The 12792-nt window shown below is 40.5% G+C and overlaps 2 protein-coding genes across 12 annotated transcripts in view; one reads left to right on the top strand and one right to left on the bottom strand.

The window, feature by feature from the left end:
• Positions 1-3774, bottom strand: part of ARL3 (ARF like GTPase 3) — a 57929-nt gene extending 54155 nt beyond the window's left edge. The window contains exon 1 of the mRNA XM_020790823.3: positions 3599-3774. Within this exon, the coding sequence (XP_020646482.1) occupies positions 3599-3601 (3 nt within the window). The 5' untranslated portion in view covers positions 3602-3774. The remainder of the gene's footprint in view (positions 1-3598) is intronic.
• An 18-nt stretch (positions 3775-3792) lies between these two features.
• SFXN2 (sideroflexin 2) overlaps positions 3793-12792 on the top strand; it is a 39359-nt gene continuing 30359 nt past the window's right edge. The window contains exons 1-3 of one of the 11 annotated variants that reach the window (XM_072995622.2): positions 3793-4506; positions 7036-7132; positions 7996-8090. The gene's annotated coding sequence lies outside the window, so the exon portion shown is untranslated. Of the gene's footprint in view, positions 4507-4544; positions 6265-6326; positions 6980-7035; positions 7133-7995; positions 8091-12792 lie in introns of those variants that run through there. The other 10 variants (XM_072995619.2, XM_078389457.1, XM_020790852.3 and 7 more) reach the window with 10 other exon arrangements.

Here is a 12792-nt window from a genome sequence, read left to right on the forward strand (position 1 = left end):
TTACAGGAAATTGTACATGCCAAACAAATAGTAAGAGAGATTTTCACTGCTGAAGCTTAAACTGGTCTAAACTCTTTGGTTATAGACACATAACTGGAGAGCAACAGATATTTCACAACCACCAAACTGGAATCTGCTACATAATAAGCTTCATTCGATCTGAAATGGAGCCTGTTCCTTTCCTTTTCTCAGGTTCTGTCACTGGGGTTGAAGATAATGTCCCTAATGCTTATAGAACTTATTTTTTTTTCAAAACGCAAGTCTGACACTCTGTTTGCAAAAAAATCTCTATGTGTAATAATCCTATATTAATACTAGTAAATGTCTATAGTTCAACTATTCATGCTGAATTTGGTTTTTTAAATTCTACTCAGTGCCACATAACTGCTGAGATTAAAAGCTACACTTATAGACCAAATGCAAAAGATTTTAAGCAGTTCATTAGGGCCACACACCAAGGGAAATGGTAATAATCAATCTCTGTACCCTACCAGGCTGACCCATATAAGCAATGCCATGGAGAGAACTACCAAATGTGCTATTGGCTAGCACTAAGGAGGGCCTGCCAATCACTGAAGAGCAGAGAGCAGAATCCCATTAGAAGAGAGAAGTAAATATCTGCTGTTTAGCTGGATTAGCCATAAAGCTTTGATAATGAATTTAGAATGTAAATCCAAAGATATCTGCCTTTGGTGCAAAGCAAATGTTTACTTAGTTGATGTGGCATTTGTCTAACAATCAAGTACAGCTGTCATGTAACAGAGCCACTTAGGTTGCTACCATGGTAATACACAACCACAGCACTAGTGTTTTCCCTTGCCCCACAACCATTGGCCTTAACATAATTCTGGGGATTTTGTGAGTCAACTCCTCTGTAAATGCCATTGATGCAAATGGGCCTATTCTTGTGCATTTTACAACAGCATTTCAGCCACAGCTCTTGAAAAATATTGTACAAAGTATGACTAATCATTCTGAATACTGCTTCTACATACTGTACTGTGTGGCTCCATCAGGCAAGCTGTTTATTATAGCTTTTGTTTTCAAAGCTGCTCATGGAACCTGTTACTTGTCAAATGTATCCATTTCACATTTTGTTAACAATGTTTCTGCAATATGTTCACTAATCACTTCCCAAAGGAGTAGTTTTTTTGTTGTTGTTGCAGCAAAATCCTGTGGTACAGTACTTGAAAAACTAAAAAAAATAGTATACAGTATAATAAATTCTTACAGATTACACTCCACTTTATCAGAAACATGCAATGTTACCCTAATATATGCTTTGATGATATGGGAGGATTATATATGATGCTAGGCGAATTAACAAGAAAAAACTCAACCACACCAAATAGTGAAAATTCTATTAAAAATCAAACCTTTGCAAAATGGTTACAGTTATCATGGAGAAATGAGAGTTGATATCAAGAACATCATGATATTGGTAGCTAATTAACACCTGTAGTGATTACCTCATGCAGACCCCAAATGATTCAACGGCTTTATGGTATAGTTTACTTTCAATTTTTTAAAATCAAAAATAGGCATCAAGCCTATGGGAGTTTCTGGCTGACTGAATTGTTTGTTTCACTGATCTCTTAGTATTGATCTCTTTCTATTGCCAAATATTAGTTCATTTTCCTTTGCTAATATATAACTTTTATTTACATTTTGTAAAATTATGCTGATGAAATCTGCAGATCTTGGATTTGTTGTTTATTATGAAGATGCTAAAAGCATAGAAAATCCTACAAGACAGCGATCCTGTGTTTCTCAATCCGAGATACAAAGCCAATGACTATACTTTTTTAAACACAGAGCTGTTGTTACATGTCATTAGGTTGCTTCAGACTTACAGTAAACCTAACGGAGTTTTCAAGGTATGTGAAATGTTAAAGGAATAATTTCCCATTGCTCCCCATCAATGGGAAACTTCCTTGAACATTGCACATGCTCAAACAAGGATTTGAACCTAGGCCTCCTAAGTCTTAAGCTGACCTTCTATCTACAATACAACACATCATTTCTTATAGAATATTTTTCCTATATTAAACTGGCACTACAGTTTAATGCTAACACAGCATGTTAGGTTCCATCAAAATGATATCAGCAGTTCACATAGAGCTACTGTTTTAGTCAACATGCTATTCATAAATCTAGTCCAAATGCTGTACTGGACATAAAAATTATGTAAGCCAACTGCCTTCTATATGTTTTGGATTACAAGTCCCATCATGTATGACCAATGGCCAGAAGTAACAGGAACTGTTATCCAAAGCTACTGAACTGCACAATCCTACCTACTCCCTTAGCCATTCGGCAGTGTGTGCCTATTCACCAGCAGCTATTTCACCCAGCCTTTATAGCATATGCTTAATTTATGTTATTTCTAATTACTCATATGCCACCAAAGGAACTCACAGGAATAAACATAGTTAAATCTTCTTCATTTTTGCTGTGTCTATTTTTTTTTCTTTTTCTCCAGCTTCTTCTGGTGCTACTAAGATTGCCTATTATAGACCTGTGTGGGGAGGTACTGCTGACTGGCTACTACTGACTTAAATCAGCCTTCCTTAATCTACAATATCCCAGTGAGTTGAGTTGCAGTCCCTATCACCCCCTGCTCATGCGATCAACCATGATGACTGTCATGATGGGAATTGTAGTCCAGTATATCGGAAAAGTGTCTGCATAGAAAAGGTGAGCCTACTTATTCTGCTGTGATCAACAGGCCTGACAGCAAAGAGATTTGCATTTTTGAAAACTTTAGACTGAACTCTATGTGAAGCAAATCTCCCCTTATCTGGCCAAAGTATATGGCATTTTGAACAACACCTTGCAGGTACACACTAGAAAAGCGATTACAGAGCTTCTCACAGGGAAGGAAACTGGTAAGATGGCTTATCAGAAAAGGAAGTTGCACACACGATTAAATAGTGATCTTACCAATTTTATCAGAAAATGCAACAGTGTTTTTCTGTTGCTACTATATAAAGATAATGGACAAAATTGAGTTACCCTCTATTTTACTGACACTTGTGGAAAAGCCATGGGACATCATGACCCAATTTGCTTCCTGTCCAGGACTGCTGCAATGAGATGTCCCTAAAATATTTCTTAATGCATTTCCCCAAGAATAGCTACATTATTTTCTACATAAGATTACATCTGATTGCTGTACAAAAAAGATATTTTTAACACAGTGAATATGACTTAGCATACGCCATAGTTCTAAATGCCAGCAAACAATATAGCATTTCTCAAAAGTAAAATGATTTAGGGATCCACTTTTCCCCACTGAAATGTTATCTGACAACCCCATACACTTTCATCGCGACCACCATCCTGGGATGTTCCCTCAGCATCAGGCACACGGCTCACGCCTTCTCCTAAATCAGGCCCATCTCCTCATCCATCCCATTAGACTACTGTACTCTCCTCGTTTACATCAAGCAAAACGCTCCGGCAGAACGACCCCCCTCGGGCACTGCTCTGTAGTGAGAAAGAAAAAGAGGGTAAAGGGCACCCTGTTCTCCCGCCACCCCAACCCCATTTGGGGGGGTACCCGTTCTTTCCCCCTCCTTCCCAATCTCCTACTCACCATCCTCTACGCGGCTCCCGGTTACCATGGGCAACTGCGTCAGGCGCACGCGCGCTGCATTCCTTCCACGTATAACGTCAGCCCAAGAGGAGACTCAAAGCGGCCAGAGAGCGAAGGCGAGGAGCCCTACCCGCTCCTAGACTGAAGACCGCCCACTCGCTTCTCGCGCATGCGGGCTATGTATCACGCGGCTTTGGCTCGTTCTTGGACGCGCCCGCTCTCATTGGCTTCGGAGGGCCACGCGTCGCAGGCGGCGGGAGGGGGCGGGGCTACTCATGTGCTCTAGAAAGGGGAGGCGCGAGCGAGGCGGCGCTTGGCGAGGCGACGGTAGGAGCTGTCTTGGGAAGTTTCAGAATTAGGGTTCCTTTGAAGAAAAGTGAACAGCCCTTGAGGGAGGAAGGGGAGGGAAAGGAAAGGAGGGCAGGCTGAGAGGTGAAAAGAGAAGAACTTCTTTCGGAGGCGGAAAAGTCGGGCGTGTGATCTTCGCTGGAAGACCGTTCCTGATAGCATGGGTGGGACAGTCGCCCTGGGCAGCCCCTCAGCAGTGGGGCATCAAAGCTGTTTTAAGGTGGTTTTAAACTGATGCAGAAACCATGGTGCATAATAGCATAGAGTACTTTTGTACTGCAAAAAGCTAGCGGAATCCAGAATCCAGACTACTTTAAAAAGAAAAAGAAGCGAGCGATCATTCCGCTCGAGTCTTTGCTTGCCCATTTTGGCACAGCCTTGTGAGATTATTGCTGGTCCTGAAAAAAAATCGTTGGCCACTTGGTTCCGTTTTAATAAATGGGCATATTTTGAAAGGCTTTAAAGGAAAATCAGGGCAGAATTTGAGGGCAAATGATCTAGAATGCGGAGGTGGGCTCCCTAATGCACTGGGCCAGTGTTAACCACTTTTTGGAGTACAGGTAATTGCAATAATGCCTGTAGTTACTGCTATCTAAAGAAATGGCCCGTTAAGAACAGAGTCCTTAAGACTAATAAGGGTGAGGATCCAAAGTTAGGTAACTGCATTGTGGCGATGATGCAGTTTATCCTTCTGGATTCAAAAGTGAGAGAGACCTCTGCCTTTTATCTTTTCTTTCCACTATGCTGACCTGGCATTTCCAGTTAAAATAGGAAGGAATCCTACATAGAGTTCTTGAAAGCTGCTGGTGCTCTATTGTCACTACTGGTCTCAATGTGTGACTTTGGATACAGCAGCTTCTTAAGGTGCTATGACCTGTAGTGCAAACAAGTATGAAGGAACTTAATACTGAATATAGGCACAGAATGCTAAATGTTGGTGGGATTATTTTCCATTATTTTCTATTATTTTCCATTCCCTCTGGTAAGAAGTACAGTGGTGCCTCGCAAAAGGAATGGTTTTTGTGATCGTGTTGGTGACTTGCAAGATGGCTTCTTCTATGGGCGTGCTTTGCAAGATGATTTTTTCCCCACAAGACCGATGCCTTGCAAGACGAAAATAATTCAATTCTTCTTGCGAGGTTTCCCATAGGAATGAATTGCAATGTATTCCTATGGGAAACCGCTTTTCACAAGACTGTACTACTCGCGGAATGAATTACTTTCGTCTTGCAAGGCACCACTGTACACACCATCTGAGCAGGGAGGTCCTATGTAGCTGTTACAGCTCAGATAGTTCTTTATGAATGTATCTGGTCATCATTAAGAGCCAACTAGACTAATCCATAGCATTGTACTGTGTGACAATTACTTTTGTGCTGTTTGGAATTCCAGAGTAGTTATCGTGCTTCATTGAGCCACAGCAAAATTCTTGTATGATTTCAGGCTGTACACTGAAGTTTTGTAGATACACCAAATGTATGTAGATACTGCAGCTTTTAACCTGTATTCCCTGTTCTGCTATTAAGTGTAATTGGACCAGCCAGGCTTTAATGCACTTGGGCGGGGGGGGGGAGTGGGAAAGCTTTCCTGGCTCCTGGCAAGTAAGCAGGGCTCTGGCTGTGACAGATACTTTTGTTGCACATCTTCCCATCCCCAGGATATAATTTCTTATGCATAATTTTCAGTTGTGATGCCAAGGTAACTTTTCCTGATGGTTACAGCCAATTGAGACCTTATCTGAATACAGTAGTTGCAGTGTTTTTTAATCCCATTTTGCACTGGTGGGCTACTATTTTGTCTAAACATGTATTTAAAGGAGCTAGTTTGATAATGCTTCCCAGTTTGTATTTTATCTTCACTAATTTGAAAAGTCTTCCTTGGCATAAGCCTTTGCAGTCTGTAGTCCACTTTTTCCAAGGCATGTTTGTTTGCTTTGTTGTGACAGAGTAACATGCCTATACTACTAGAAACTTTTGAGGAATTTGGTATCATGTCTGACTCTTGTTCAAGTATCTATTAGTTGTAGGTTTTATGAATAGATTTTCTTCTTGTTGTTATTTAGTCATTCAGTCATGTCCGACTCTTCGTGACTCCATGGACCAGAGCACGCCAGATCCTCTTGTCTTCCACTGCCTCCTGGAGTTGGGTCAAATTCATGTTGGCAGCTTCAATGACACTGTCCGACCATCACGTCCTCTGTCGTCCCCTTCTCCTCTTGCCTTCACACTTTCCCAACATCAGGGTCTTTTCCAAGGAGTCTTCTCTCCTCATGAGATGGCCAAAGTATTGGAGCCTCAGCTTCAGGATCTGTCGTTCCAGTGAGATTTTCTTAGAGGTTTTTAAATATTAAAATAAAGATATGAACACTTTAAATAGAACTGGTTCTAATATAGTTTGATGGAAGCTGTTATTTTTGTTTCCATTGGAAAAAAATGTGTATCATTATTGCTTTGTATTTTTAATCAGATCCCTATCTTATTAGACTGAAACATTTCGCTACTCATCCAAGTAGTTTCTTCAGTCTGAGGAGTTGGTAGGAGACCCCTGATATATCCCCCACTTTGGTTTCACTTCCCCCTGGTCTGAATTCGCTCCTTAGAAGGACAAAGGACTGGGGGTGAGTGAGTGAAAATCTCACTTCTGCAGTCCTTGTCCACTCATTGTCATGGGTTGTTAACAGTGGTTTGATCTTTCTGGGGACAGATGAAAGTTTAGCTCAACCTAATAAGAAAGAAATCCAGTTGCCATGACTCAACTTCCAGATAACCTCACTTGGATGACTGAGAATCTTCACAGATATCCTGAGAATGTCCTGCATCAAAACCTACCACATACACTATGAGGCACCTCTACTGCTACTCCTACAACTATAGTTCATTCCATAGACCTCTATGTTATTCCATTGCTAGGGCTTCTCTACTATTTTGTTCCTCCCTCTTTTTCAGGGGTGAAGATTACTCACTTAGGTAGTGTGATGGAACATGGGAAGACTCTTCAAAACCTAATGAAGTGTTAGCCCAAACAAAATATTAGGTGAACAAATAGGATAACTTAGTCTAACTGTTCTCATCTTGTATTTTGGATTATAGCCCTTCAGAAATGACTCTGACAAGTGCTGTAGAAACCACAACACAAATTATCGCGGATATATCAAAGAGACTTGCACTGGCAAAGAGACATCTTGAGGTGGGATGTTGTTGCTGAGGCAGACATTTCCAAAAGGGTTACTGTTAGTGGTCTGTTCAAACAGAACAGTGTTTAGAAACATGAGCTAACCATGTTAGGTGACACATGCAAAAATGACCAAACAAAATGTGGTTTGACTACATGAAGCAGCTCTGGCCTCGGGCATTTCAGGGGTAGCTGAGTTGGGCGTTGCATTGTGCTACTGGTGCAAGTGAATATACAAGAGCCATAGTAATTGTTTCTGCTGCCTCATGAATTCTGCCCTCTCTCCCTGCTGCCTGTTGTCCTCTAATCATACACATACTGTACCTACTTCAGTCCGGCCCTAAACCACAAACATGTTTGGGTTTTAAAAAAAGTAAAGTAACTGTCATATTTATGTAGTTAAATATTTATTTGGTCCTTTTAAAATTACACTTTTTAGTTTTTTAAACTCTTGTTGCTCATCATATATATATTTTTGCATTGTAACAAAAAACCAAGGGCCAGAGAAAGAAAGAAAAAGCAATCCTGGTATTATTTTCCCCCCTACTTGAGATACAGCATTGTTTCATGCAAAATGTGTGGGAATCTTCATAATTGTCTGATACGCCAGTCAACTGACATTCTGCAGAGTAGCTCCTGCAGAAAACAGAAGCCTAGAAATGTTATTATGCAAGTGAGGGTTAACATTACTGTACTTAGTTTGCACATTCCTTTCAAATTGTTTCTTAGAAATTCGCTTTCCAAAAACCTCCTGAAAATACCTTCAATTAATGATCTTGTAACAGCAAGTGAACTGGGGTGGGGGAGAATTTAGGAATGTGAATAATCCATACAATATTTTTCAAAGTAACATATTTCCCTTTCCTTATCCCAAACAGTAATTCATTACATGGGATTCACTGCTGTCAACCTTTGGACTAGTGGCTGCTGAGTTAGGACTTTTGAAGACAAATGTGTATCTAACTGAAAAGAGGTGAGTGAAGCCAAACAAGGTGTGTGGTGTTCATTTTTGGTACATCAGTGCTGACTTTCAAATGTGATTTGAAAGAAGAGCTTGTGATCTAATAAGATCATGAAAAGGCAACAGTGACCTGTTAAATGGATTTTGTGTGCATTTGCAGGTCTTTGAAGCATTATAATCCTGGCCATATTCTGAAAGCCAGTTATTCCAGAGCACTGAACGCTCATTCTTCATTGACTAGAATTCCTGCTTGGCACCATAGTGGCTTCATTTTACTCCTGACGTCTGATACTTTACCAGGTGCTGTCAACATGTTCAAACACTTATCTTTTCCTAGCCCTGGTAGCTGCAACATCATTTTCAATGTGAAACCAATCATATCCACCTCACCCCCACATTGCCCTTTCTTCCCAAAATACTAAATTTATTTATTTATTTATTTATTTATTGGATTTATATACCGCCCCATAGCGCTACAAGCACTCTCCGGGCGGTTTACAATTTTAATTATAAAGGCTACACATTGCCCCCCCAGCAAGCTGGGTACTCATTTTACCGACCTCGGAAGGATGGAAGGCTGAGTCAACCTTGAGCCGGCTACCTGGGATTTGAACCCCAGGTCGTGAGCACAGTTTTAGCTGCAGTACAGCATTTTAACCACTGCGCCACGAGGCTCTTATAAATTTAAGGTTTGTACAGAATGTTTCTACAGGCAATTCTGCTAATGCTTTTTAAGGATGATACGTAAAATACTGCTTTGAGTGCTGCTCTTCATTGGGTGCAGCAATTATATTACTGCCCATAGGGATATCTGAAACACAGGATTTACTCAGTATTGTGGAGGAAGGCCTCTGGCTCTCCAAACTTTTTTTCTGTTCTTTGTACCTGCTGGCTACTAATGCCAGTATCTTGAGTTTGATATTAGACATTTTATTATTCTCTTGCTCTTCTTCCTTGACAGTGTTTCCCTTACTGGTAGGAAAATTTATATTTGGAGGACAATGTAGTATATTTAATATCACATATAGATAATGTTAGAAGTGATGTTTAGAATATATATTCATAATACTGTTGAGTTAGGTCCTGCATCTGCTCTAAAAGAATCATTTATGTATCTATATCTTTGTTTTAAATAGGCTTCAGTTACTTTCTCAAGAGAATCTCTTCTCCAAACACTTAAGAAAAATTTAAAGGAATAAACAAAACAGTTTTCCTTTCAATTCCTTGCACTTCTCCTAGCCATGCTTTTACCCATAAGCAGTTTCTTCTGCTTACAGCCTCAAAATCACTTTTAGTATAACTTCATTTATTTCAGGAAATTATTGGGCAGGCTGGAATTTTAGATGACTGTCTTGTGCTTAACAGAGGATGCTGTCCATTAACAGAAGCAGTTGAATATTTATTCAGAGGTCAAGGGCAGTGTATGGTTACATGCATTTAATTCTGTTTTGCCTTAGACGTGTCTTTAGAGATCTAATTATTCTGTAACCACAAGGGTAATCTATATTCTTGCTGAGCAAGATAACTTGACATGACAAAGTTGCAACTAAAATATGGTACACTTCTTGACTATTAATTAGAGATGGGGGTATTCATATTTGTATATGAATACCCCTGTACAGGTGGACATAATGAGGGTCCACTCACCCATCTGCTGCTGCCGTGGGCTCCGTGCTCCCTCCACTTGGTCTGGAGCTCATGCTTGACTAGCCACTCCTGGCAGAAGGAGGGAAGATGAACCTCCCTGCCAGGCTGATGAGTGGCTAGCTGTCCACGAGCTCTGGAGCAATTGGAGTGAGTGCAGAGCCGCAGCGGCGGCGGATGGGTGAGTGGACAGTCCAGTCCCAGGGAGCCAGACCTTCATTATTTCTACCTGGGTGCTGGTATTTGTACAGTATATGAATATTCATGCCCCCATCTCTACTGTTATATTTTTAAGCATCTTGAATATCTTTCATTTTATACTCTTTTCTCTCCCACCTATGATGACAGTATCTGGTGAAAGAAAGAACTTTAAAAGGAAGCTTTTATGTGTTTGGGATATGAATGCTTTAGAAAAAATCCAGAATTTCAGAGCTAGATGACTGAATGTCTTCCAAGTAGGAGGGAGTTCTGCTTTTTGCAACAGTGAATTTAATTTGGTTCATCTATGTGTTTTGACAAAGAAAGTTAACTTGATGCCCTCCAGATGTTCTGGAGTCTACTTCCAAAGTATAAAAGCCAGCCCTAGCATTCCCAATGTATCAGGATTATGGGAGTAGTAGTCCAAAACATCTGGAGGGCATGGTGTCCACCTTCACCATTCTAGACCTTACTGCTGATTTAACCCCTTCAAAAAGAAGACCAACATTTTCCACCTGTTTCATCTACTACTTTTCTTGTTTTATGGTATAGGGAATGCCTATACCATATACTGTTTGTGATGCTGAATGTGGGTAGAAAAAACTGCAGTGCATAGCATTCAGAACCTTATATTATTCATTCACATAAAATTTCTTTAGGACTAGTTCATTAGCATTCTTAAATACTTCAAGAGGAGAACTGTGAAACTGGGATACAGCAGAGAGTGTATGTTGTCTCCTGTTTAGCTTACTGTCCATCTGTGCTCTGTGTATCCAAAACAATTAATCTGTTAAGTCAGTATATATTTCCTTCTCATTCCAGCTTCTTTTGATGATTTAACAGAAAAGCAACAAATGTATTTATAAATTTGAATAAACCGTTGGATGATGACTTCTTCATACATTATGAGTCGGCAGTTATATGCTGTGAAACCATTGAGTCTAGCAGTTTGTGAACCCCTGGATAAGTTGTACAGTATTAGGATGGGGAATTATGGCCATCCAGATGATCTTGGACTTCACAATTCTCTTCACTTGTCCTAATTAACTATGCTGATAAGATCAGATGTGGTTGCAGTCCCACTGTCAAATCTGAAGGCCTCATATAGCCCCACTTCAGATTCATTGACTTTGTGGTATCATATGATAGGATGGAATTTAATTAAGGGTGCAGGTCTGTACAGTAACTGCTTATTAGTATGTCACACTGAAAGTAAAGTGATTTACTTTGGTATAGACACATGTAACACTACATTGGAGAGTTTTGGTTTAGTTTTATTACCAGAAATACTTTCACAAACATCCTACAGTAATGCAGTGCAATAGTACCAATAGCTCAGACTTGGGCTTCCAGAGGTTGTGAGACTTTACTTCTCAGGATACAATGCTAGCATATTTATTTATTTATTTATTTATTTATTTATTTATTTATTCATTCATTCATTCATTCATTCATTCATTCATTCATTCATTCATTCATTCATTCCATTTATACCCCTCCTATCTGGTCATTGCGACCACTCTAGGCAGTTTACAACACAATATATAGTTTACACAACTAGAAAAATTTTCTCCAAGATGGAAAGAAAGACAAAATAAATCATAACAGAAAAGGAGAAGAATATTAGAAATTAACTGGCAGGGGAGGCCAATAGCCAATAGTCTGTGGTTATAGGGTCTGGGAGTTGCTGCCCAACAACATTTGAACATCCAGAACTGGGAGCTAGTGCTATAAAATCTGAACAACACACAAAGGTAAGAGAGCTGGAACTTGGGAGATCTAGTTGTGAAGGATCTTGGGTAGCTCTCCCCTAGCTCCCCTTCTAAAAAAGTCTCTCAGGAGTCATCTTGCTTCAGTTAACATTTATTAAGAAATAGTCAGCAGGCACATCTTCAACAAGTAAAGCTTTTTCCACCTTCAATGGGGAGAGGAAAGCACTCTAAGCATTTTTGTCCATCTCAGGGGATCTTTTCCTGTTCACCAACCCAAAGGCCTTTATTCTCTGTCTTTAGTCCCAGTGTGGTTCCCGGTGACAGCAGCATCAGCAACAATGGCATTAACTCATGCCTCCATCACTCATCACCCTCTGTGGTCCCCCAGGGTTCTCTGAAGCTTTCAATTCTGACTTGGAGTGGGTCCCAACAAAGGAGTTCCTCAGCCATCATTCTTCCATTTGCCTCTCACCACCCCCTCCTGGGCCAACACTTGTTCCCTCTTTCCCTCCTTTCTCTCTCCCTCCAGTATGAGGGTTTCTGAGGTACTCGCTTCCTTCTCTTCTTCTCTGTTTCTACCCCAGGAATTATCAGTTTATTCCTATTCCCCAGTTCAGGGGTTCTCTAACTCTGTTCATTCCCACCCTTCTGGCTGGACCTTCTCTCCCTTCTTTTTACTCTCCATCCTTCCTGACTTCTCTGCCCCTCCTCCTTTTATCCTGCCTTTCTAGCCTTCCTCCCGAATCTTCCCCTCCCCCCACCTGTTCTCCTCATTTTCCACATTTTTTCACTCTTAAAATGTCTGTTCATTCTGTTCCCTATTGGTGCGTTCTAGCTCCTGTTTCTCCATTTGACCTTCCCTTTTCCAGGGTGGATGGGATGGCACATCATGGGCAGCTGGTGGATTCCTCTCACCCCCTTTCTCACTCCAGATTCTACACCCCAGTGATCCATGAAACTCGAGGAGTTGTTATAGGACTAGCGCAGAGAAGCAGAGCCATGTACATGGCCTTGCAGGATTTTTTTGAACTATGCAATTGGACACAGTATGAGCACAAAATGTGCTATATATGACACTGCCTGTTTTTCTGTTTCTTAATAAATCAGTCTGCATAACCTTTCTTATATTTTCTTTGTTTTTCCAAGTATTCACATTTTTT

The sequence above is a fragment of the Pogona vitticeps genome, chromosome 3, assembly GCF_051106095.1.
Source record: "Pogona vitticeps strain Pit_001003342236 chromosome 3, PviZW2.1, whole genome shotgun sequence".
NCBI classification, from domain to species: domain Eukaryota; kingdom Metazoa; phylum Chordata; class Lepidosauria; order Squamata; family Agamidae; genus Pogona; species Pogona vitticeps.